General features: G+C 33.4%; 4 protein-coding genes across 4 annotated transcripts in view; 1 reads left to right on the top strand and 3 right to left on the bottom strand.

The window, feature by feature from the left end:
- Positions 1-747: 747 nt before the first annotated feature.
- LOC113504178 (gastrula zinc finger protein XlCGF57.1-like) lies at positions 748-2,826 on the bottom strand. Its single transcript, XM_026886346.1, has 2 exons — positions 1,114-2,826; positions 748-1,083 (listed from the first exon to the last, which is right to left on the bottom strand). Exon 1 carries the CDS (start codon positions 2,718-2,720, stop codon positions 1,134-1,136), a length of 1,587 nt encoding a protein of 528 aa, XP_026742147.1. The 5' UTR covers positions 2,721-2,826; the 3' UTR covers positions 748-1,083; positions 1,114-1,133.
- Positions 2,827-4,542: 1,716 nt separating this feature from the next.
- On the bottom strand, positions 4,543-7,292 carry LOC113504192 (gastrula zinc finger protein XlCGF26.1-like). Its single transcript, XM_026886361.1, has 2 exons — positions 6,402-7,292; positions 4,543-5,972 (listed from the first exon to the last, which is right to left on the bottom strand). The coding sequence occupies exons 1-2, from the start codon at positions 7,181-7,183 to the stop codon at positions 5,084-5,086; spliced, it is 1,671 nt and encodes a 556-aa protein (XP_026742162.1). The 5' UTR covers positions 7,184-7,292; the 3' UTR covers positions 4,543-5,083.
- Positions 7,293-13,905: 6,613 nt separating this feature from the next.
- The window catches only part of LOC113504126 (glutamate decarboxylase-like), a 51,737-nt gene continuing 39,333 nt past the window's right edge, over positions 13,906-26,309 (top strand). Inside the window, exon 1 of the mRNA XM_026886267.1 lies at positions 13,906-14,252. Within this exon, the coding sequence (XP_026742068.1) occupies positions 14,211-14,252 (42 nt within the window). The 5' untranslated portion in view covers positions 13,906-14,210. The remainder of the gene's footprint in view (positions 14,253-26,309) is intronic.
- Positions 17,445-25,397, bottom strand: LOC113504127. Its single transcript, XM_026886269.1, has 5 exons — positions 25,185-25,397; positions 21,238-21,519; positions 18,841-18,987; positions 18,256-18,354; positions 17,445-17,604 (listed from the first exon to the last, which is right to left on the bottom strand). The coding sequence occupies exons 1-5, from the start codon at positions 25,249-25,251 to the stop codon at positions 17,447-17,449; spliced, it is 753 nt and encodes a 250-aa protein (XP_026742070.1). The 5' UTR covers positions 25,252-25,397; the 3' UTR covers positions 17,445-17,446.

Genomic DNA, 26,309 nt, shown 5'->3' with positions numbered 1-26,309 from the left:
TTACATAATTTCTCGGTGTAACTTCCAACAATATAAGTTTTTAATTATGCTGAATTATCGAATATTTTGTTTCAGAATGCATTGTGTTTTTATCAATATAACTATTAAAGGGGGCCTAAAGATAAGGACTTACTTAGCTTTTTTTATTGGAAACTTATTGAATATAGCGCTACTTGTGTTTTTATTATGACTCCCAAAAAAAAATACTTGGGAGGCTCGATAAAATCACGGTATGATCCAAATGTGGTCGAGGCTATTAAAAAGGTGAGTTTCGTTAGTTTAAGACATTTCCACTAGAGGCGCTAGTAGCATGTGAGGTCACATAAACATCTAACTCTTTAGTTTTATTCATCTCGCACAGAATTCTATTTTTTTTACTGTAATACCTACTTTTAATACTGCTTCAAGCATATTAACAAACTTTACTTTCTTTTACGGGTACCAGGGGACGTCAATTGGGACCCACTACCATAGCAAATAAGACAATTGTGAAAGAAAGGCAACGTCCAACTTGGCGAAGAGTGGCGTCCTGCTTAAACAACTGATATGGTTTTATTTCGAGAGGCAGGCCCTTTTGTGAGAACAATACGTACTACTGCTCTCATCAGCAATTTGTAGAGGTAGGGCCTCTAATAAGTACAACAATGATAGCTTTTTTCTGGCTTTGTATTTTTATGTTATATTTGATACAATCTTGGTATGTGAAAAATTTGTTGTTGACTAAAATGGACAAGAATAAAAGAATCATTCATTGTTAGATTCCAATAAGATTGATTTACATTAAGGTTAGGTTAAATCTGTTTACAAACTACCAACATTTATAATATTACTGTTTTATTTCTTATCCTACGGTTGGTGCCTCTTATGGCTTTCCACATCGTTGACAAATTCCTAATATTGCTCTATTTTATATTCAATAGATTTCACAACACATAATATCTAATACTATTCCAGAATAGGATTTAACAACACCAATAATTAAAATTTGAAATTTTAAACATCTAGTCTATGATTGTTAATTCTTATTTACAATATATTTCTTTTCGACTTGGAATATTTATACCATAGACTGTACTCTTCGATTTACAATTCATTACAATTTTCTTTAAACATCTTTTTTTAAATAATTTTATTCAATTGTTACTGACTTCACCAGTAAGTACCGATTCTCTCTGCATTACGGTTTCAATCTTATCATCAACTTTTGGTTTCTCTTTTTGCGTAGCCATCATAATTTTCTTTCTCCAATCTAGACAATCTCCTGCAGGGTATATAACATCGCCAGCAGAATTTATAGGAAATGTTCCCTCTGGTGTGTGTTTCTTCTTTGCCATATCCGTACCATGCCTTCGTTTCATGTGCTTATTAAAGTTTGGCCAATTTGTAAAGTCCCGTTGACAGATACTGCAGTTGTAAGGTTTAACACCGGTGTGTTGACGCAGATGTTGGTTGAGAATGGTTTTGAAACGAAAACCTTTGTTGCAGTATGAGCAGACATGTGGAAAGGAATCCGTATGGATTATACTGTGGGATAGTAATTGCTTTTTTAATCTGAAGCATCTACCGCATTGGTCACACGCAAAAGGTTTTATCCCATCATGCACTCCGACATGCCTTCGTAGCTGCCTCGATGTTTTGAAGGAAAACTTGCATATTTCACAGGGAAACGGTCTTTCATTTGTGTGTTGAAGCATATGTTCCGCCAAACTGCCCTTTTGAAAGAAACATTTACCGCATACTTCACAGGTATGGTTCTTTTTTCTGTCTGTATGTGTTAACAGATGCACATTTAAGCTGCCTCGGTTTCGACATGTCTTGTGGCATATTACGCATGTTAAAGTATCATCTTGTGGTATATCTGGTAATTTTCTTACTCGTGTCTCTTTGTAATATTTACTTGCGTGACTATTCAAATCCTTCTTCGTTGTGAAATTTGTGTTGCATCCCAGACAAACGTAATTGGAATTTATATGCTTCGTTCTATGATAATTTCCAACTTTTACAGTTGCAAACTTCATAGGACATTTATAGCAGGAGAATTTCAGGTGTTTTCGGTGTCTGCAAACATGAATCAAGAAGCTATCAAGCCTCAACTTTCTTCGTCTGCAGTCCGTACATCGGAATGCATTGCAAGCGTTATGGAACTCCATTGAATGTGTTTTTAACTCATCAACATTGGGAAACAGGGTGTCGCAGTATGAACACATCCAACTGTAGTCCTTCCATGACAGTTTAACGTCGTTAACTGGTACCGGTTCTATTGTAGGACTAAGATTTCGCTTTCTGTAAACCTGTGGACCCTTTTTCGGACCTTTTTCAACTGCTTTCGAACTACTTTCAGTGGGTTTCGGTTCAGCGGGCTTGGATTCAACTTTAACAACTAAATAATCTTGGCAAGTATCGTCAGGGACTTCGGTAACATCATTTTCGTCGTCCGAAACATTTTTCTCCTTTTTAATTTGCCGAACGAGTATCAAGTCGTTTAGAACTGTTTGAGCTTGTTCTACAGTCGTAACGAACTCGTAAGCGCTCTGTAATGAGGTAACACACATCAAACATACCGTTTTTGGAAACATATTATCATTTAACTCTATATGTAGTCGAGTTAATTTGGTGACTATTTCTTGTGATTTTTCATCATCAGTTTTTAGATCTATTAGTTTATTGTTGGGTTTTAACTCGGCGCAAAGCCGACAGTATATGTTTTCCACGTCACTCATGTTGGAATAACGCAATTATGATTAAATTTATAGTTTCGATACACACAGTCGAACGATCGTCATTTCTCAATTATGACATTTCATTCGAGTACACACACAGTGCACTGATACAGATTATCAACAAAAACACTTTGTTTTCTTTTACTAAGTTTGACAACAAGGTATGCTAATCAATATTTTAAATTAAAATCGGTTTTTATGTAGACTACTTCACCAAGATTGTAGGTGGAGGCAAAATAGTTTTCGTATTTTGAGATAACGAAATGAGTAATTCTATAAATGAATGAAGAATATTAAATGTTAAAAATCAATAAAGTTATTTTGTGAAAAACCGTAAATCACTTGACATCACTAAATTAATTTCCTTGCAAAAATCTCGGAACAGACAGCAATGGTGTTGGGAAAACTCGTTTCTGAAATATACTAGAAGATAAAAAGAAAAACACAAGAACTGCAGAGATCATCAACATGATGATCAGAGACTAAAACAACATTTTTTTACGGTAGATGGCGCCCCCTCGTCTCGTCTAAGGCCGAAACAAAATAATTATAGGTTTCACATGAAATTAGTATCTTTCTCGAAGTATTAAAACAGCATCATTATTCCAAATAGTTCATCGAAATTTTATTCATAAGTCAGCAGGTACTTACTTCTTCAGTTTTCGGAACTTTACGAGTGAGGAGGGATCTTGATGAGAGGGCTTAAGTGGCTTAAAAGGAACTATAACACCTAGGCACACAAAGATATCCAAGTTAAAAATAAAAAAAACTGTTTTTTTTTTCTATCAACTGTACCGCTGCCTTCTTTTTCTACCGTCTAACCTATTAATATTCTTCTTTTGATATAGCTGTAATACGTCACTTCCTGTGGAAAACAGCAATATCATTATTATTATCTAATTAGTGTATGCAAAAGTGAACTATCGCCAATGATTAATAAGACCGATATTTACGACGACTATTTAAATCAATAACTACTAAAGGAACACATTTCATTTACAATTAAATACAACTAAGTTATAAAAGGTTTTTTTTTCACCACAGACAGGACTCGAACTCCTAGTGCAACGCGCCCGTCGTTTAAGCAACTAAGCTACCGCAGTCACTTACCCAGACCACACCTAGCCCTAAATTTTCAAATGTCAATGTGTGTCTGCGTGTATTTGTGACATCTTCACGCCGAAATAGCTAGATCGATCTAGATGAAATTTGGTATGGAGGTAGTTGCAACTTTTACTCGATTTTATTTAAAGAGGGTAATGTTTTTAAAACCTTATTCAACAGCAGGCGAAGACGCGAGCAACAGCTAGTTCAATAACAAAAATAATCACATTTAATTCTAATCTTTTATTAACACTATTAAGTGTGCTTTATACATTTGTATACTTATCATAAAAATATAATATTGCATTTCCTTTCGATGCTATGTGCAACTTATAACTAAGGTTATTGTACGTACTATTATATAAATAAAATACTAAATAATAATAATACTATCAACAATTTTACGTTAAATAATAATTATTTAAAATACTCATGTTTTTCAATCATAATACGAAGAAAAAAAACAGTTTAGAAAACGTAGAAGATTTTTTTCTTATATCTTTGTTTTTTTTCAGGTTTATGGATAAATATTGTCTTTGCTATGTACAGTCACGAGCTAAAATGTTTATACGCAATAATTGTTGAATCAAGAAAGAAAAAACGACTCTCGCACTAAGGAATTTAATCCTTGTGTCGCAGACGGTTTCAAAAGCGGTTTCACAAACATTTACTTCACATGCACATAGACACCCAGACTCAGGACAAGCATTCTTGGATCACACAAATGCTTGTCCTACGCGGGGATTAAACTCGCGATACGTAGCGTTCAGTGGGTTTGGCGTGGTGACATGCGAATGATTGCATTGTACATTGATCATTTTTCTTACACTTTACAGACACTTAGGGTCAATATGACATCAAGTAGATATGAGAAATAATTTTAATTGTTGTAGATGACATTTTTCACTTAATATGTTAATTATTGCAATACATCAAACGCACTTATCATTTGACAGAGTCGCAACTAAGTTTAGTCCGTCAGATAATTTCCAAAAAATATTGAACACGTATTTTCTTTTTTAAACTTGGTACGAGTGACGCCACAAGATATTTTTACTCACTGTTTTCCCGTTATCCCATGTTACGACACTAACGAAAAAAATACGAATGAGATATATTTTTTGGAATCCATCAGACGAAGCTGTTTTTTTTGTCAAATAGTAAATAATTCTTGCGCGTGCGATAGTGATAAATTGTTTATTCATTTACAGTCGTTCACCACAGCAATAATGAAAGAAGTTATCAAATTGCTTTGTACATTAAATATTCTCTTGCTTAATAACTTTCTTTTTCCCTCTTTTCCCAGGTATCATGATCTTGGTCTTCCACTCCTCAGTGCCCGCTGGATCCTGAACCTGCATGATCTGTCCTGTCTCCGGATTAACCGGAAACACTCCTTCTGGTGTAATCTTTTTCTTTGAAGTGTCCGTATTGTGTCTCCGTTTCATATGTTTGTTGTAATTTGACCAATTCGTGAACTCCATACCGCAGTGCTGACAGGAATATGGTTTAGCACCGGTGTGTTGCCTTTCATGGTTCTTCAAAATCTGTTTGAATCTAAAAGCTTTATTGCAATATGAGCATACGTATGGCATGGAGTCCGTATGTATGATCTTATGGGCATTCAGTTGATATTGCAGCCTAAAACACCGTCCGCATTGCTCACAAGAATACGGTTTAATCCCAGAATGCATTTCCACATGCCTTCGTAACATATTTGGGTATAAGAATGACTTATTACATATTCTACATACGTGGGGACGGTTCTTGTCATGTGATAAGATATGTGATGTGAGCGTACCTTTGTTGTAGAACATTTTGCCGCAACGATCACAAGTGTAGTTTCTTTTACGGTCAATCGTGTGTAACTTCATATGGTCACGTAGACTATTTGGGTTCTTATAGACCTTTTTACATAGTTCACAGGTTAAATCTTCTACGGTGATGGGCGTACCGGGTTTTCTTCTCGGTCTTCGTTTCTGTTTTATCGTATTGAAGTCTTGGACGTGGATCTTTAAGGATTCTTCGTTTTCTAATATCTCACCGCAGAGTGGACACGGTAATTGTGATTTTTGAAAGTGTTGTTTTATGTGGTTAGTTAAGCTGTCCGTTTTATCTAATATTAAATCACAGTAGTAGCAGTGGTTTCTGAAATTATAAAAAGTTCTAATTAGTTTCTTCATTTCATTCAATTCGTAATTGATTGAGTAATGAGTATTTATTTTGTGTAATGCCAAAATCTAAGTGTGATTTTTAAAATAGGCTGTTTTTCCAGATCTTTAAAATGTAACAGTACCTAATGACTCAAGGTGAACGGTTCTAAAATATCATTATTATGGAGAAGAACTGGAGGAACTCCGGAAATCATAATTCATAACTCCATATCTAATAAAGAGATATTAACTTCATCAAATGTACTAAAATCACACAGGATTTAATATAATTTCTTTTTCCATACTCTTTATTTCTAGTCACTCATGGGGACTTACATTTAATTGATTTCATACATTAGTCTAATAATTCATCAGGTATTATTCAAAAATTAATATTATGTTTTACTTAAAAAATTACACATACCTCAACATTTTTCTATGTTTCCTAACATGTTTCATAAAACTAGTGAAGTCTTCGTTCCTGCCCGCTTTGCAATCAATACACATGAAAGCAGAACACTTCCCGTGTACAACTTTACAGTGAGACCTTAACATATCAATGTTTAAAAACTCTATGTTACAGTATCCACAGACCCATGGATACTCTTTCCAGGATCTTACGACCTTCTTACTCAAATCTCCGATCTCCTTAGCGTGTATCGTCGCTGGTTCGTACACGTTTGACGTAAACGAGGCATTACATATCGCAGCATTCAAAATATCATGTACATTTAAGGCGTCAACGTAATTTGATTGATCTTCGCCGTCTGACGCTTCTTCTTTCAATTCCTGCTTCACTTCTACTCTTACGTCGACTATGTGCTGTCCAATGTGATTGCTAGACGTGTTCCCTTCGGTTTTAACAGCGGCGGAGTCGTCGTTACCAAGAAAATCGTCAAAACCTGGTATTCGATCGTCGTCCGATAAGTCGTCTTTAGTTTCATTTATTGCTGTGAAAATGTTAGATAGAACGTCTTGCGCTCTCTTCACACCGTCGAGGAACTCGTAAGCCTTGTTTAGACTGTTGTAACATATAAAACATATCGTTTTCGGCAACATATCACTGTTCGTAACGTTGACATACACTGCATTCACAAATGCGAGTTTTAATATTATTTCATCGTGTTTTTCTGCGTCGTTCTGAAGGTTCAAAAGCTTTTCGGAGCTCTTGGGCTCGGCGCAGAATCTGCAGTACAGGTTTTCCATGTTTTAGTTGTTATAATCCCATAACTAGCTTTGGTTTTCGTAAAATAAATAAGAAAAAGTAGCCGTCAACTCTGGCTTTTCGTCCTTTTTGTCAAACAAGACAAACAATAGACAAGCTAGACTGTAGTGATTGTTGCAGACGTTATGTCATAAAATTACGGTTTCTACAGAAATGGTTATTGCGATGATTTTAGTGATATAATAATTACTCAAAAGAGTTGTCTTTGAATTACTTCGCTTTTCTGACGGTATCTTAATAGGACACTTGTACCGATAAAATGTTTTTTTCCAAAACATATGAGCCCTTCTAAAGCTTTTAAACGCTCCAACAGATGTCTCTGTACTCTGCGGTGTCTAAAAATGAATATAGATGTCACTACCGTTTCAAAACGTATCATCAAAAGGATCCTTAGTGGATCTTTTGACTGGAAATAAAATCATTTTTTATATATTTATTGTAAACTAGCTTTCCCGGCGAACGAATAATCAATTTAGCATCCTTATTTTGAATAGTGGTAATCCAGAGCAAACCGACTCCTTAGGACGTTGCTCAGACAACAGTAAGTGCTTGTTATTAAATAGACTTTATTGAATAGCAATAAAGTTCAAATTTACTACATTTTTATTAGAAAACAAAGATTTTGATTTCTAGAGCCTTGGGTTTTAAGTTTCTCAACACTGTACATAGTAGCTTTTGCTTTTAGCTGATCTTTTTAAGTTAATGAAGAAATCACAGCCATGATAAATAAAAAACCATTATCAACAATACACATTTATTATTCAACTAAATCTATTGGAAGCAGTCATTTACTACAAATATTTGAAGAAACATGTTCTGGATAAAGATTACAATTGCCCGAACTGTTTTAGCACACTTAATTTATTCTTTTCAGTGACTTTAGCCACTTAGGTACCTATACCATTTCAACTTTCGGTTACGAGCATTGTATATTACCAAACTTCGCTATCATTATTTAAAAATAGTTTGCCTTGCGTTTTATTCGGCATTACTTGACTAGTTTTACACCAAACCGGTCTCATTAATCATGAGCAGCAGCTGACGTAACGGTGAACGAGCGAGTCAAATTCATCGATGTCGCACTAGAAACTAGTCAGGCGATCCCGATAAATACGCTTAAGTAATGTTTGTGGAAGTCTTGTACTACATTAAGCGAGTTCTACATTATAACTCTTTCTTTAACACTTTTATCAATATTTTTTTAAGCGACCTTAGTATATTACGATCATTCGAATGCAGTTATTATCTTTTACAAATTAGTTTTGATACAATTACAAATGGTTAAAATACAAGCAGATTTTTATTAGTCAAGTCATTATTAGATTTCTGTCGGTGCAATAATCATGGAATTGGCCATAGATTATCGCGCCATTTACAAATAGCGTTTCCAACAAAATGCATTTTTGATGATACATTTTTTAAGTTACAGTTTACGTACAGACATTATCACTTTACATTCAACTAATGCTATTTACACACAAGCCCGACAAACGTCTTCGATGGGTTGAATCATGAATATGAAAAAAGTTCATTTTTTGCTTTTCTATTTCTGTCTGTCTGGTGAATGTGTCAAAATTGAAAATTCAGCCGCCATTTTCCCTTTATTCCTTCATTTATACAATCGTTTTTATAGCTGACTGTTTTTTTTTAATACATTTAATAGATTCAGCTAGCGTAAGAGCTAAGAGAAATGTCATTTGTCTATGTGCCCTGCACAGAAACAGATTCGTTGACGTTTGTTTAGCTTGAATGTAATTAGCAATATTAGACAACAATATTACATTAATAATAAACAAGAACAAAATTATCACAGAGTTTTATAAACAGAAATAAACAACATCAATTACAATAATTTTCATAATTATTTACATTTCTACATGACTTAAATATTAAACCTACTTTAAGCATAAAACATTAGTGAAACATCAATTTATTTTAACACTTTTTAGTATTAAATTCCCTCCAAATTACTGACAGGAATGGTGGCAATTTTAAAAACGTACTTTGTTTGACAGTAATCAGTATGTTTGATGGCGATAATCATTGTTAAAGCTGCTTTTGATCGTGTTGATGTTGTTTGCCCTAAATATGGGTTCCTGCCTTAAGCAATTTCAGAGGATTATATCAACTACAATAAATAATCTACAGATTTTATGACATACTTATTGTTGGAGTTTAACGTGGAATCTTGAAATACGGAGTTATTTAAAATATCTTAGCAGAATACTGTATGGTTGCTACACCTTTGGAAATATACATTTGAATAAGATATATTTATCTTAATGATTATTTAGATACTAAATATTTATACAATTATCTACAACGTAAAGGTGTTTAATCTATTTACATCTACAAGCTTTTATAATTACACTTACGTTACAAGATTGAAAAATCTCTTTTGAATTTCAAATAGCGAACATTCTGTGCCATTAAAGTGTTATCTTAAATTGTCTATGACTAAACCTTATAAAGTCAAATACTTAAAACCTATTTTATCAAAAAAGTTGCTTATTGTCTTGCACAACAGTTTTTTTTTATATTTACAACGAGTTTATTGAGTGTTATATTACTATCTTATTAAGAAGAATAGCCCAAGGAGCGACTCGATATTGAATTATTTAATTTAAATGTTTTTAACTTTCAAAGAAACGACACCAATATTTTAAAATATTAATAATAATGACATAGAGAGAGACTTTAATTATAAAAATACATAGAATAACATCCATACTAATAAATGTGTAAATATGAGGAGTAAGTAACTGTGAAACGGAAATTAGATTTTGAAGAAAAAAAAACAATTAAGTCTAAAATAAATTAAATTCTGATACATTGACTTTTTTTCTAGAATAATTTGATACATAATAATATTTACTCAGACGCACGCAATTTCTCACAAGCACGCATTTGCTTTCACGCACGCATTTTTTTACGTAACTCGAAATTTTAATTGTATTTAAAATAATTTAAATACTTAAGGAAATATTGATTGTGCGTTACATTTCAAATCTATGTACGTAAAGCGCGCTTTTAGGTTATATTTACCTTTATCTTACATAATAATAGATAAAGTTTCTAGTCAACACTTGTTAAGTCGAAAATAATATAATTTAAAACAGTTATTAAAATTCCGGATGAAAATTTTAGAGTGAATTTAAATAAGTGAAGAGATACAGCGCCATCTAGTATGGAATAGCGGAGTTAAAAACGTATGACGACGCATTTTCTTTATTTATTTAAATAAGAGTCTGAATTAATACGTTAGAATAAATAAAAACTACAATTTAAACATTATTAATGATATGACTACATAATTTATACGAGTGGTTATATTTAAGTATACGATAACATTATACGAGTACTTACATTGACATTTATTTTCAAAAATATAACTTTGCTTATAACAATGGCTCATAAACTAACTCCTATATTACAACTGAACCTTACATATTGGAAGACCTTTGTGATATTGTTTGTTGCGATTATTCTTGGTTGTACTATAACTAAACGTGCACACTTCATACATACACTCCCATACAATTCAAACGAATGTGGTTCTAGAAGTACGCGTCTTATTTGTGAATGTCGGCTGTAGCTCTTACAAGTGGTGTGTTTAAAATAAAAGTTGACAGCAAGGGCCAAGGGCTGGTTTTTCTTACAGGCCGGGTAGATAGAGCCTAAGGCGGCAAAAAATATGCCTAAATCTAATAATATAAATCTGTTTCGTCCGTAAGACAGATTTCCAAAAAATATTGAAAACGTACAAATTTTTCATTTTATCACATCATTAAAAGTGAGGAAGGAAGATTAAAAGCACTAAAGTGAAGAAATGAATGGTAGTGGGGCGTCACTTGCTAGTAAATAGCGTACTGGTAAGTGACGTCACACGAGATTTTAAATCACTGTATCCCGTTCATTTTTAGTTTGCGAGATAAAATTAAAAAATACGTTATCAATATACTTTTTTTTTGTCTTTAATAAACGGAAACGGAACCTTTTAAACTCTTAACGACTGATTACAGACTGAATCAGATTTTTATGATGAACCAAAGTTTCAAAACGGAGTATTTTGACATCCATGGCGTTTTAATTTGGAATTGGCATGTGAGTAAACCGATTTTATAACTTTTGTAGATGTGTGTGATGTAATGGTATGACCGTTGGACGGCTAAATCGAAGGTCGTAGTTTCAAATCTTTTTTACGGAATAGAAAAGAAAATTCTAGAAAGCATGATTTGTATTATTCTGCTTTTCGTAACGTTTAATTGATGTACTATCTGGTGTCAGAGTTTAAGCCGCCCGTACCGATTTAACACACCTTTTTTTTGTTCTTTTTTTTTTGGAAAGACGCGTGCATCATTTTGTACACCCACCTCCTTTTGGCGGGAAAGTGGATGGTTTACTTTCACCTTTTATTTAGCAAGCGACAATAACTTTGTAATATACATACATTTGTAAAGACATTTGTCCAGCGATCGAACCACTACTTATCGGCTCTTTAACAATATAAATAGAATCAGCTGTTTGCCCGTACCTTAAGTTTTATGAACCACATCTGTTTTCACATCATGCTATCACTTTGCATACAGTTTCATACACGTGATTTATTTCATGGTATTCTGCATATGCTGCTCATATTGCATGCATGATGTCTGTCGAACAATATGTTGTTTGTTATATTGTTGTAGTTAGAATAGGCAATGAAAGTACTAACATAAAAAATGTAAAATAAATGCAAGTGTATAGATGTTTATGGTTTGTCTATGGATGCGTTTTTATGGCTTTCAAAAGATTGTTTTGACATTGAATATTTAATTAGATTTTTATGTTTTAAATATTTTATTGAAAAGTTGTTGTTGTTCTTTTAGTTTTTAAATACTCCTTTGAATTTTTTTGAGATTTGAGTTCTTTATAAATTTTGAAAAAAAAAACACCATGATATCTTTAAAGTATATGGGAAACTTTGAGTTCATTAAACGATGTATTTAATTTTTTGTTTACGATTCATAATTTGCCAAATGTCACGTTTGATCAATCATACCCCTCACATATTCACACACAAAACTTACATATTCTCACTTACACACACATCAACATCCACACCTTAATACTAATTATTCTTATTTTTTTATTTACAACGGTGTATTATAATTTTATATTCTTATAATAGAGATTAGGTACACGCTAAACATTATAAGTTACGTTATAATTAAAAAATATATAGGGACTGCGAAATGTATTTTCTTCAATGTGAATTTAAAACAGGAATTTTATTCCAGTGTAGCGTCATTGATTTATGAGATTTAAGAGTAATCCTGCAACGCACTATAAAATATATGAGTATTTTTTCTTCAAACAAATCAGTTGATTTATATTTGTAAGTTCTGAGTCAATGCTTATGTTTATTTGAAAAACTTTTGCTTATTAAATGATGTAACGGTTTACTCGCACGTATTTATCGGGTTAGCCCGACTAGTAGTACCCTTAATCATGAGCACATGAGCATGAGCACTCGCGATCCCGCCGCGTCAGCTCATGATTAAGGACTCCGGTTGGGTCCGAAACTAGTCGGGCTACCCCGATAAATACGCGTGAGTAAACCGTTACCTACATCATTTAATAATGAATCATTCTCACGACAGTTACTGTCAAAACTTTTGCTTAGGTGACGCGCAGTATTTTATCATAAAATTTGGATCACGTTTTTCTCTTGAAGAAATTACAAATAACCGACCAAAATGATTCTTAAGGGATTCGTGTAAAGGGGTTTGCCATAGTGACAGACTCAAATGGAGGAAACCTTTACCAAGCAGTTGGGTACAAACGAGGTTATATTAAAAAGTTAAATAAATACATGTTTTGACAGATGTCACAAAATGATGTCCATTTTTTTTTAATTTATTCCTCATGGGAAAGGCATGATCTAAGCCCACACAGCCAAATAATGTTCAAGTTACGATTGACAGTAAAACGTCCCTGGCCATTTGTTATAATAATATATATAGTAGTTGTGTATTGCAGTCTATCATTATGTAGGCCTTATGGCCTAGGTTATACATGAATACTAGGTCTAGGTATCTTTATTGTATATGATCAGTCTCGCGTCAAATTATGTAGGTACAGTTAGCGAGAAAATACAAAGGCGTCTTAATTCTTGTCTAGATTTTTTTTACAGCATAAAAATGTAGGCTATGTTTTTGTGGGTATATTACTCCACGCTTAGGCAAAAGTTTCCCCAAAGATTTTCTCAAAATATTTTCGAATGTTTACTTGTAAAATACAACCACATCATCAGCCCATATTCGTCCACTGCTGGACATATTAAAAATACAACGATAGTGTGTTAATATATATTTTTGCGATACGATTGAAAAAAAATGATTTTGTTTTGGAGTAATAGTATTTTTTATGCTTTGTTTTTTATGTCGGTGTGCTCGCTATTTGACAGACGAGTTTCTAGACAGTCAGGGCCCCGATTCTGCTATTTTCCAATGGCCGATGAATGAATGGCGATTGGATAAAATTTGAAATTATGCCTATTCTTTTAAGCATTATGCTAATACAATAATTCGAAGTTAATTGTATTGACCTTGAGTTTACCATCCCATACTGAATTTACAATTATTGTGTAGAAAAATGCTTAAGAAAATACGGAAATTGACATTTTAAGCCAAATTTCATTCATTCATCGACCGTTGTAAATAGCAGAATTGGGGCCCAGGGATCCTCCGTTAATTATTAGTAAATGGATTTTAACTTGCGTATAATATAATCTCAAATTAATTTTTGATGTTAACTGTACATTATGGTTAGAGCTGTTTTTATCACAATGTTTTTTTACAACCATTGTCGTTTTAGTTATAAATTTTCTTGAATGCAAAAAAGACGAGCGTGCAACATAAAAAGTGCAGTTTTTATTTAAACAGTATTTTTCCAATATGTTTTTTGTTTAATTTACTAAATTGCATATTATTAAGTGAACATTTTAGTGCAAAAAATACATATACAATGATTACTAGTATTTTTAAACGGGGTAACAAGCAAGACAAGGTAATTATGCTGTTTTTTTTAATCTTACCCCAAACTCACAATTCAACTTTACAATTACCCCAATGACATTACTAAGGTTTTTTATCGTTTTGGAAAGGACACGCTGTTACGTATATTATTGTACGTTGTGACGCTTCTGCATAAGCTACGATTCAATATTAACGTTGTATTTTTTAGTACAGACCTAGCATTGGGATAGGCTGATGTGATGTATTACACAGTTATTGTTGTCGGATTTGCTCTCGCGGATATTATTACTAAACTAAACGTCTTCGAGCATACGCGGTTTTGTGACAAAATGACAGGATTGAGGATTGGGATACGAAAAAAAAAAATCCTACTGTTGGATTTACACGAACAAAAGAAAGTGCTTATCACCTAAACCCACCTAAACTATTTACAATTACAGACAATACTGTATTTGATGCCATACTATAATTTACACACTTAAATATAAAATCATGATATGATCGTATGTCGATTAAAACCTAACCTTAACCTAAATTTGAGCCTAAATTATTATTCATAATATTTTAAAAGTCTATTTGACGAAGAACGAATGAATACAAACCGGCAACCATTTTTTACTTTTCTTACCCCAAGTGATATAAAACATGCACCTAGCAAAATTATGTCGACGAAAAAAGGTTTATCATTGCTGTCAAAATAGTAATTTGCCTATGTATCGTTATGTGCTAGTGAAAGCAGTCATTTGAGACGGATAGTTTTGTCATGCTCAGACAAGCAGGGTAGTTATTCGACCCCGACGGGGGGCCACATTTTGTGCAGTGGATGTGGTCCTAGTACCAGGTGGGGAGGCCAACGCTCTCTACACGTCGGCCTCCGAAACGAAGGAAGCCGTCGGCATCTATTAGCCGACGGTGCCCCGCAGTCGGTGCGTGTTGAAATGCTATGCATGCCCGCGCACCTACTAAATACGGGGACGCTGTACGGCGGTTAAGGTTTAGTCAGTAAGAGTCTGACACTACCCACTTCCTCCCCCGAGGAGGTGGGTGTCCATGAGGATTCCCCCGCCTAACCAAAAAAAAAAAAAAAAAGGGTAGTTATTCGACAGTTTTGGTAATGAGATGGTTAGCTCAAAGTGTGCGTAACCTTATGGAAACTCGAGTAAACTGTTATTATGTAATTATGAATCTGCCTTACGAAGTTGTTATAATAGGTAAGTATATTTTGTAAAGAAACTGTCAAATCTTAAAACCGTTTTGTGTCAAATGAGTGCTCGTCATTTGATAGGAACTTTCTCAGCAATAATTGTTATATGTTTGCTGTAAATATAAATGACTAACTAATAAGAATCCTAGGAATCCAGTGGAATGCAATAAATATATTAGTATTGAGTATTGACTGTCGCTTTAATTTTTTGCCAAAAAAGGTTGCAAGACACTTGATTCCGAAGCTGTACAGTTTATTAGCTGCGGAAAGTAGTCAAATAGTGTGATTCAATAATCGACGTTTGATATAAGTTTTGACAAATAATAGGGTATTTTGCGCATCTAATATTATCTCGAAATCTACGTACATGATGGACTAATTGAATTGCTTATGCAAATAACCAATTCAGCATTTTTTTTAATATTAATCAGTTTTACTTTTCTGGGGTAAGAAATGGCTTTACCAGGTTTGTAAATTATTGCTTATTCGCGTCAATACCGCATGTCTATATTTTACATTTTTTTTAGGCTAGTCATGCTGGCTATGTTTAAGGCTATTTACAAGTTTTATATGTGCTACGAAATTAAAGTCACAAAATAGAGTTTTAATCTGTTATTTTGAAGTTGATACTGTGATGGTTTAATCAATTATGAAAGTGCTACAATATTATTTCATAATGTTTTCGAATTTACCTTAAAATTTTGAACATTAGCCAAAAAAAATCTTTTTGTTTTCATAAAGGATGTTGGTTGTCTTATGTAAGTAGACGATGTACCGTTATTTTTTTTTACAACTATTGTTTCTATTAAATTATTAGGTAATGTGTTAATGGTTTTGAATTAAGACTATATAGGGCATCGGAAATAACCTTTCTTTGTTTCTTTAAATATTCCTTAACGTCCAATGGTCATGTCCTCCGAATTTAACAATTAATAGAAACTTTAACAAGCCGCGATAATTAAATTGTTTTTGTAGGTGTTTTCCTGTGACTAAAACCCTATTTCGTAAACATTTACAATACGACACTCACTACACGACATATTACTACATTTTTCCAACTATTTTCCATAACACGAATCATTCAAATTGAAAAATTTAGGGAGTCAAATCAATAATTGACTGGTAGGTTCAAAACAAAAGGAGAAAAAAACAAACAAAAAATAAATAAATGAAACAAAACTTTAATAAATGAACCAAAATCACAAAAAAATAAACATTGGAAATATAAAAATGGAATTTTACATTAAATTTTTATGTTTATTGTCGTTCGCGCAGTTTTTTTTCATTTCTTATTTTATTTTACATTTATTAATTGGTTAAATATATCTTAAAATATATATTGATTAAATGTTCCTTACATTTTAAATAAGATAAAAAATATGAACTTTAATAAATGCATAAGTACTTATATTTATTTAAAAGTTAACTTATTTGGAAGCCATGTACTTTACTCTTAAATTATTTTATTTATTTATAATACAAGAGTGATATATGTAAACTAATCTACTTTACGATATTAAGTGCTTAATAATTTTAAGATATTATTTACTAATACACAAAAATAAACTGCTCTATATAATTATTCGTGCTAATTATTTTTGTGTGACAGCGAGCTTATTTACCGTGGTATATCCCACCTAAACCTAACTTTAAAAACACATTGAAAACCTCGATCTAAGCATTATTATTATATTAAATATATATACGCAACAATTTTAGAATAATAACTATAAGAAACAAATTAAATTTGCATAATATTGCACAAAAATTCACGGACTAAATAATAAATTTACCATTGAAAACAAGAAAAGACGTGTCATAAGCGATGTAAGTAAAAACACGATGCTTCTCTTGGGGGGTAATTTTAGAAAAACTGAGATATTAAAAAAAAACCAAGTGCACCTTCGTTAACAGATGACAAAATTTTGTGACTAAAATATTGAAGTGAATTTAAATTCTGGGGGTATTTTACTTAAAGAACGGGGATAAGATTAGTAAAACGGGGGTAAGTTTGTTAAACATTACTGGAAAGGTGTACGGGAACAGTTGCAGGCTGCTCCGCCCTGTCCTTGCCTGCACTGCACGTCGCACCACGCCGCCCAACCCTCATAGGTTGTGAGTATGCGAGCTTTGTAAATAGCTGGTGTCTCGGTGGAAGATGGGTCGCAGGTTGGGCATCCTGTTGGGGTAATTCTTTGTAAAATTGGGGTAAGAGTAGAAAATATTTCTTCGTATGGTCAGTATATTTCGAATTGTTGAGGTTTGGATTATGTACTTGATAGTTTAAAAACTAAAAGTATAGTAGCGGCATTTATAATATATGTAATTGGTGTAATAATTATTAAATTAATTACTGAATGTATCCGAAACTAGCCGAGTAATCCCGATAAATACACTTAAACAAACGCTTTTTATTTAATTTAATTATTCATTAAATAATTAATCTATGCTTATATATAAAGCTGAAGAGTTTGTTTGTTTGTTTGAACGCGCTAATCTCAGGAACTACTGGTCCAAATTGAAAAATTCATCGAGGAAGGCTTTAGGCTATAAACCATCACGCTGCGACTAAAAGGAGCTAAGATACAATGGAAAATGTGAAAAAAAAACGGGCAGGTATACCTAAATTATAATTTATATCTTCTACCCACGGGGACGAAGTCGGGGGCAACAGCTAGTTAACTATATAAATCTGCCTCACTAAAGTTATAATCGAGCCGGTCTATACATATTATTGCTAAATCACTAGAGATAGCTTGAGATCATTCAATCATGCATATTTCTCTTTCAATAAAAGCTAAGTTCAATAGGATATTAAATCAATGATTACCGTTAAGAACATATCCATCATAGCAGAAGGCGGTGCAGACAGCGCTCCAGTCCACTTCATGTTCTTCCTCCGATTTGGCACAGTTACAGAGTGGTTCACCTGTCCCAAAGAAAAACAGAACAAAAATATAATATCAGTAAAAATACCCCAATATTGATCGTTGGGGTAATAAAGATAAAAAAAACTTGGCCTTGCACTTAGGTGAATAAGTTATGTTTTGCATAGTTATTTAGACCATATCTTTCTATTTCTATTATTAAAAATGAAAACACTATTTAAAAATATTTTTTTTAGAATAAAATCAGACAACTGATTAAAAATAAAAACGAATGAGCCAAAACCGATGATATTTTTGTGGGACAAAATGGCAACTATTTCACGTTAAATTAAAAATGAAATCAGTTTATTCAGTATTAAGTTTTGAGGTTACAAACAGAAAAAAAGTTGAAGACAGAATCGCCAACCTCATTGGTTTAAAGAATAAAGGTTGGCGTTTGTAGGCAATTGAGCTAGATCCTTTTTAAAAAGAAACATAGATCTAAGTGTTTGTGAAATCCTCGCGACCCGAAGATATAGAAGTCTTACCAAGCTGGTTTGAGCACAGCGCAGGACAGACGGATGAGCGGGGATGTCCGTACACTACAGCCGTCTGGTTCGTCTCCTCCAGAGCTGACTGGAGTCCCACCGGTATCAGCTGGGAGCAGGTCGATCCACACGCCTCGCCACCCAGTCCTAGGAATTGATGATGTTAAGAACATACCTGAATACTCATGTACAAAACTCTTTAGAATTTGACTTCAGTTTTGAGTAAAACCAAAGTGACATTTTTGAACAGGGCTCAGCGAAAATTGTGCGATCGTGAGTTTTGTTCTTTTTACGCCTAGGACATTATCATTAGCCTAGCCTTTTCCCAACTATATTGGGGTCGGCTACCAGTCCAACCGGTTTCAGCTAAGTACCAGTGACACAAGGAGCGACTGCCTATCTGACCTCCTTAACCCAGTTACCTGGGCAACCCGATACCCCTTGGTTAGACTGGCTGTCAGACTTTTTCAAGCTTCTGACTACCTATAACGACTGTCAAAGATGTAGGAATAACAGCACGCCTAGGACATTAAATGGATTAAAATCAATTTGTATGCAGTTTTATATATCAAACTCCTGTTCAAAATCATGGCGCAATGACACTTGGTCGATAGCTCGTATTCAATTGCCTATGGAATTCGGGCAACGGACTATGTGTAAATGAACGGAGTCGATAACAGCTTTCGTTTTGGTTACCCAGCTCCTTGTTCCATTAACGTACCTTGAGTAAAACAATGTAATTATTGTAATTAATGCATCGGGTGCCCGAATCCAAGTAACGAGCAAGTGTAATATCGCATTCCGAAGGTTTTTTTTTCCGAGTTGACGTTTGATTTAACTTATCTTACATTAGAGACTCTAGTTGCGCGGTTCCAGAATGTTATTTCCATTAGAGTTTTTTTAAATCCAGGTTTTTTTAGTGGTAAGACTCAAATGACATTAGGTGTTTCTCAGAGAATCTAACATATACTAGCAACAGCTCGTCGCTCACTTCCCCGGCCTTCTAGACAAATGCCAGCAAGAAATTCTAGTTTCAAATATGTATAACATTTTGTGTATTTTTAATTGGACAATTACTAGAATATTGTGTCAGGCTGGCTACTGAAGATTTTTCTAATTATTTTTTAAGTATAATGTATCTATTATCGTGAAAACTAATCTATACTTCTATACTAATCTACACTAATATATAAAGCTGAAGAGTTTGTTTGTTTGTTTGAACGCGCTCTCAGGAACTACTGGTCCAAATTGAAAAATTATTTTTGTGTTGAATAGACCATTCGTCGAGGAAGGCTTTAGGCTAATAACCATCACACTGCGACTAATAGGAGCGAAGATACAATGGAAAATGTGAACAAAGCAGGGCAGGTATAAATCATAACTTATATCTTCTACCCACGGGGATGAAGTCGCGGGCAACAGCTAGTTGAGACGACCATCCATTTTGCCTCTTTTATTTTTCTATTCAAATAACAAATAATATCGATTATTTTGTTTAGCTTTTATTTAAACTAGTTATTTGTGCATAGAAAGTTGGATCATATTTTTGGGTCAATAAAGCTTCTATTAGAACACACATAACATGGCTTTTTATTTTTTTAAATCGGTGTTTAGATCTTTTTACTTCCCTTAACAGCCTAGAAAACTTGCTTCTTTAAAACTAGCTTTGGCCTCGACTTCGTCCGTATAGAAAGTAGGGCAAATATTTTTTTTTGTTTAATGTACCTAATCATTAAAGTTTATTACATTTTGATGTGATATTTAAAAGGCACACTTTACAAAAAAAAACCCTTGAAAACGTTCATATAATTTATCCTACAAGTCTAGAATAGTTGAAAGTCATGTCAGTCGTACCTACAAATATTTTTTTTAATAATAAGACATTCTGCTTGGCCCTTTCGCATTTAAATTGTTTTAATTATTAAGTACCTAGATACTAAACCAACGAAAATCGTTGAAATTATTATGAAGGTAATAAAAAAAAACAAATTGTTTGAATAAAGTTTCGTTAGATTTAAACAAAAATAATTTGCTTTTAATTACCATTGCATTGCTTTCTAAATAGATAAGTCTGCCAACCCTAATCAATCTGTGACTTAAATCTAGAAAAAGCAACCGTTTTCTATTTAAATAAATATGACATTTAAACAAAACGTTTTCGAAAAACTCATCAAAGTAGAGATGACTAGAGGTTACTTTCTCCGGTACTTTAGACAACAAAAAAAAACATTTGTGCACTAATTAATATAAAATAGAACAATAAAAACACTTACCCGTCACAGTTAATCATAATACACAAAAACAAATCACGAAAAACAAAACGTCAACACAAAACAAGATGGCGTCAACAATCACAACATCTCGGCAAAGGAATCAAGCATTCTGCCAAATAAAAACCTGCGTGGCAGAGGTCCGCACACAGGTTGCTTCGAGCCGTCACTGAGGGCGCCCAAGCCTTCACGTCCTTTCTGAACTGCGTCAAATATATCCTATTCAACTCTCCCCTATTATACTTCAACTGTAAAACGACCTCGGGAACATCTATCTGTCTCACTCCCGCGTCATTTTCTTGGGATTCCATTGGCTGGTTCTCGTTGCTGGCGTCCTCTGATTGGCTGGCGCGAACTACCCCTGCGAGAGCCACGCCTACTATTAGGGAGAATAATTTCATCTTGGTATCTGCAATCAGAGATTTTTTGTTAGGCAAGTTTCGCCTCGATGGACAGATAAGTTCTGAAAGTTGTGAAGAGGGTATTTTTTACGGTCTATTTTCTTTTCAATCAGGGTTTTGAAAGTTTTCTTTGAACGTTTTTGTAGAGAATAATTGCTTATTTTTGCTGTAAGATAGAATCGAAAAACTCCGAATACCAAAGCGTTTTTGCGTGCATACGTTCTTTGTTCTATTTAATTGAATTCTTATGGAATTTGACGTATTATAACAAAGAAATTAGATCAAGTATTTTTCAAATGAGAATAGACAATAATTGACGGCGAAAATCGTACAATGTTTAAAAAGAAGTCAACTCCCTCATTAACGAATGTAATTCTTGTGTCGCGGGGGGTTTCACAAAAATTCAAGTCACATGCACAAAGACACCCAGACTCAGAACCATCATAAAAGGTGTTTATTACGAACAGCCATTATCGTTTCTGACATCCATGATCAAAAATCCTATTTTGACTCATTTTTCCAGCATACAAGTTTATACGGATTGATAATTTATGCTTTAAAGCATCTATCAAAGCAAAATTCATTCATTAAGGAGATTAGACTAATAGGTTGCCATTTATCATTGCAAATTACGTTGGACAGCACCCCGTTTCGCTTACCCATCACCGCTTCGAAAGTTATTTCTCTGCGAGAATTGAAACGGCGTAACCAACTCCTCAGCAGTAACTAATTGGCACAATCAATTTGTGAATCTATGATATCAGTAATAAGGATACTTTTTCCATAACTTTCGTTTTACAAATTCAGGACCACGTTAAATTTGACAAAGTTAATATATTTAATAAAATATTTAATTTTGAAACGACTATGTTACACGTATTAGAATACGAAACATAATTTGTAAAATTTTATTGAAGAAAACTGTAATTAATTGCATGAATAGCCGAGTGGTTGAGGTCACAACGCCAAATCTGTTTGGCGACGTTTGGCCGGTTCGATCATCGCGTATCACAAGCGTTTGTGTGATCCACGAATGCTTGTCCAAAGTGTGGGTGTCTTTGTGCATGTGACTTGAATGTTTGTGAAACTCCCCGCGATACAAGGATTAAATTCATTATTGCGGGGGTCGTTACAAGGAAATAACTTTTCTTTGTGTCTAGTCCTGTGCTGGATAGGAATTGTAGCTACAATTTATTTAAAAACATTTACAATATAAGACACCACCGACAAACGGCGAAGGAAAACATCGTGAGGAAACTGGGATTACAAATATATTCTGGGATGACGACTATAAAAGGACGATAAAAGGAAAAAATCTAATTAGTCCCTCAGTTAGATAATTGAAAAGTATGAGACACGTATTTTTTCCTTTTTCAGAAAAACTAGAATTGACAAAGATTAACTGCTTTAAAGTTTAGGAGAAGGGGCTTGTGTCGTAACGATAGAGTAAAATTTATACTCAATCGTGACGTCGCGCGTAAGTTTCATTCACTGTAATTTGGTCAATTTATGTTTGCGGGACAAATAAAAAAATACGTATCAATTATTATACAGAAAACTACAAGACGGACACTGCAAAAAAAAAATTGTCGTCATCCCTATTGTGACCATATACCTTTCTTCTAACGTAACGTGCAAGTTCCGAAAAATACAGCAAACAATTTAAAACTAAAATTGGTTATATCAACTTGTACCACAAACTTATACTTCTGCTCAAAACTGCATCGGAATATAACCTTAATTGGACCCTCAAAGTTGGCACTAAGCGAAAATCTATACTCCCCAGACATCCCTGAAAGCCTTCGCGAGAAAGAGACAGGTATATACACCCACCTGTGTTAGAGAGAGAGGAGTAAGAAAGAGATGGAGTGTGGAGTATTGATCGGGTTGTTATGTAACGTGGCTATATAGTATTGAAGGTTTTTATGTATATTTCTGTTGTTGTCTTTGTTTTGGTAAATTTACATATAAATATTTAAGGTTTTGGTTATTTTGTAGATTTTTAAGTGGATTTTAAGCTTAGCGATAGATTTATTGTGTTGGTTTTTTATAGAGTCTGGATGACATCCCACTGCTGGGTAAAGCGATGCTCTGTTTCCTCCAGACTTTATGCCTGTGGTGATTTCTGGATAGCTTCGCACTTTTTTAAAGTATTAATATTCTGTTATTACTAGCTGACCCAGCAAACGTTGTTTTGCCTGATAAATTATTTCTAGTTGTATGTATTTTTAATGCCACATTATAAAAAAATAAAAACAAAAAGTTTCGACCAAAAGCTAAATTATTTTTTTAGTGTGAGCAACCCTTAACACTTAGGGGTATGAAAAATAGATGTTGTTATATTCTCAGACCTACCCAATATGTATACAAAATTTCATAAGAATCGGTCGAACCGTTTCGGAGGAGTACGGTAACTAACATCGTGACACGGGAATTTTATATCTATATCTATACTAATATATAAAGCTGAAGAGTTTGTTTGTTTGTTTGTTTGTTTGTTTGTTTGAACGCGCTAATCTCAGGAACTACTGGTCCAAATTGAAAAATTCTTTTTGTGTTGAATAGACCATTCATCGAGGAAGGCTTTAGGCTATAAACCATCACGCTGCGACTAATAGGACCTAAGATACAATGGAAAATGTGAAAAAAACTGGGCAGGTACACCTAAATCATAACTTATATCTTCTACCCACGGGGACGAAGTCGCGGGCAACAGCTAGTATTAGATAAATATTTTCAGTCTATTTAAAAAGGAGTCAAACTGAGATGAAATACTCATTAAAAGTGAAATAAATCACTGACACCGAGACTTTTCTACCGCCATACCAAATCAATGACAATAAAATAATATTACGACTGTAAATTTAATTCAGTTGGAAGAAATCCTATCCATAAAGATAAAGATGCTTATGGTGTGCAAATAAGTAAAATAGTTTTAAAGTTTAAATGATGATAACACGTAATTTTCATATATTAAGATGATAATGCAATGATTAATATGCTTAGGTACATTTAATTTGCTACTGAAAAACGTGTAAAGCGAGAATATTATTTTTTATCTAAAATCTGAAAAGAAGTTGAAGAAAAAACCAACAAATCTTAATACCCAAAAATATTAAGAAATCTTTTTGTTTATATTTGGCTCACATTTCCAGCCTGGGGAATCATCGACAGCTCATCTACATCTGTAAAATTCTATCATCAAATCTATAAAATTTTAACCAAAAATTTATTTGTTTATTTAATTATCACACTAATCTACCATTACAGGTTACTTAACCTAATGCGGTAGCTAGAACTAAACAAATTTCTAAGTATTTATGTGAACTAGGGTTTCAAAGATTGAATTTTGCAACTATGTGCATAATGCACATAGTTGCAGGTCTAAATTCCAGCAATTGTTTTAATATGTAATTTTCTGATAATTCTGATATGCATAGGCAATAAGTTAGCCTGATACACATGCCCATCATTGCTCCTCCTGGAATTGCTTGTTGCTTCATCCACTTTTCTCCTAGATATGAAATGTAATGGTTGATGACTTTTTTATCATTTAAATAGTAGAATAGAATATTCTTTGTTGTCTGCCATAGAATGACGTCAGTGAAATTAATAAAACTATTAATTAATCTAAGAACGTAATATCATATTATATAAAATATAAGGGACTCACATAAATTGGTGTTATCTGGCTCACTCGATGATTTCCAATGAACATGGCTACCGTTACACGCAGCCATGCATTAGTCACAGACTACTCTTATATAGAGAAAATTCAGAGGTTATTTCAATTAAAACAGTTTAAAAACGTATTTATCGAGATTGCCCGACCAGTTTTAGACCCAACCCGAATCTATATATACTAATATATAAAGTTGAAGAGTTTTTTTTTGTTTGAACGCGCTAATCTCAGGAACTAGTGGTCCAAATTGAAAAATTATTTTTATGTTGAATAGACCATTCATCGAGGAAGGCTTTAGGCTATAAACCATCACGCCGCGACTTATAATAGCGAAGATACAATGGAAAATGTGAAAAAACCAGGGCAGGTACAAATCATAACTTATATCTTCTACCCACGGGGACGAAGTCGCGGGCATCAGCTAGTCCTCAATATTAGGAATATATGGGTTCATTATGATATGATATATAAGCTTAATAAATCTTTGTATACTTAATTTATAAACGAATTTTGCTCACAAATATTATTATAACATTATACAAATATTGTTACAAATTAGGCACGTTTTTTTTTTGTTTTTGAACAATCATGAAGTCTACATTTCCTTAGTTTTATAGACACAAGCATTAAATATAATACTAACATACTTTCCAAGTAAACTTTCAATTCCCGTCTACTTAGTTATAATAAATAAATCAGTAATATTTCCTTTTGAATATCTCGCTAATATTATTCGAAGTCTCTGTTTTTATTCGTTACTCTATAACCACTTAACAGTTGATAACCCTATCTAAAGTGGCGAGGTTTTCCTGAAAGCTTCATCTATCTCTAATGTAGCGGTCAATTTATATACTGGACAGCTTATCATCAACGTATTCCAGCACTAAAAGAACCACTTTTGTTTCGCAATTTATTAAAAAAAAATACACAAATATAAAAGGCCTTCGTTCAGCTGTGGATTATTGAATGTTGATGATAATACCATTCAAAAATTCACTGACGGAAAGTATAGAGTACATTGGTATAATGAAACTTAATTGTTATATTACACAACTTTGCAAAGAAAAAAGTTTTGGCATGATATTGACATGATTCTAATAGCAAATAGCTGCCGTC

The sequence above is a fragment of the Trichoplusia ni genome, chromosome 21 (assembly GCF_003590095.1).
Source record: "Trichoplusia ni isolate ovarian cell line Hi5 chromosome 21, tn1, whole genome shotgun sequence".
Lineage (NCBI taxonomy): Eukaryota > Metazoa > Arthropoda > Insecta > Lepidoptera > Noctuidae > Trichoplusia > Trichoplusia ni.
This window is presented reverse-complemented; position numbering and strand designations above follow the sequence as displayed.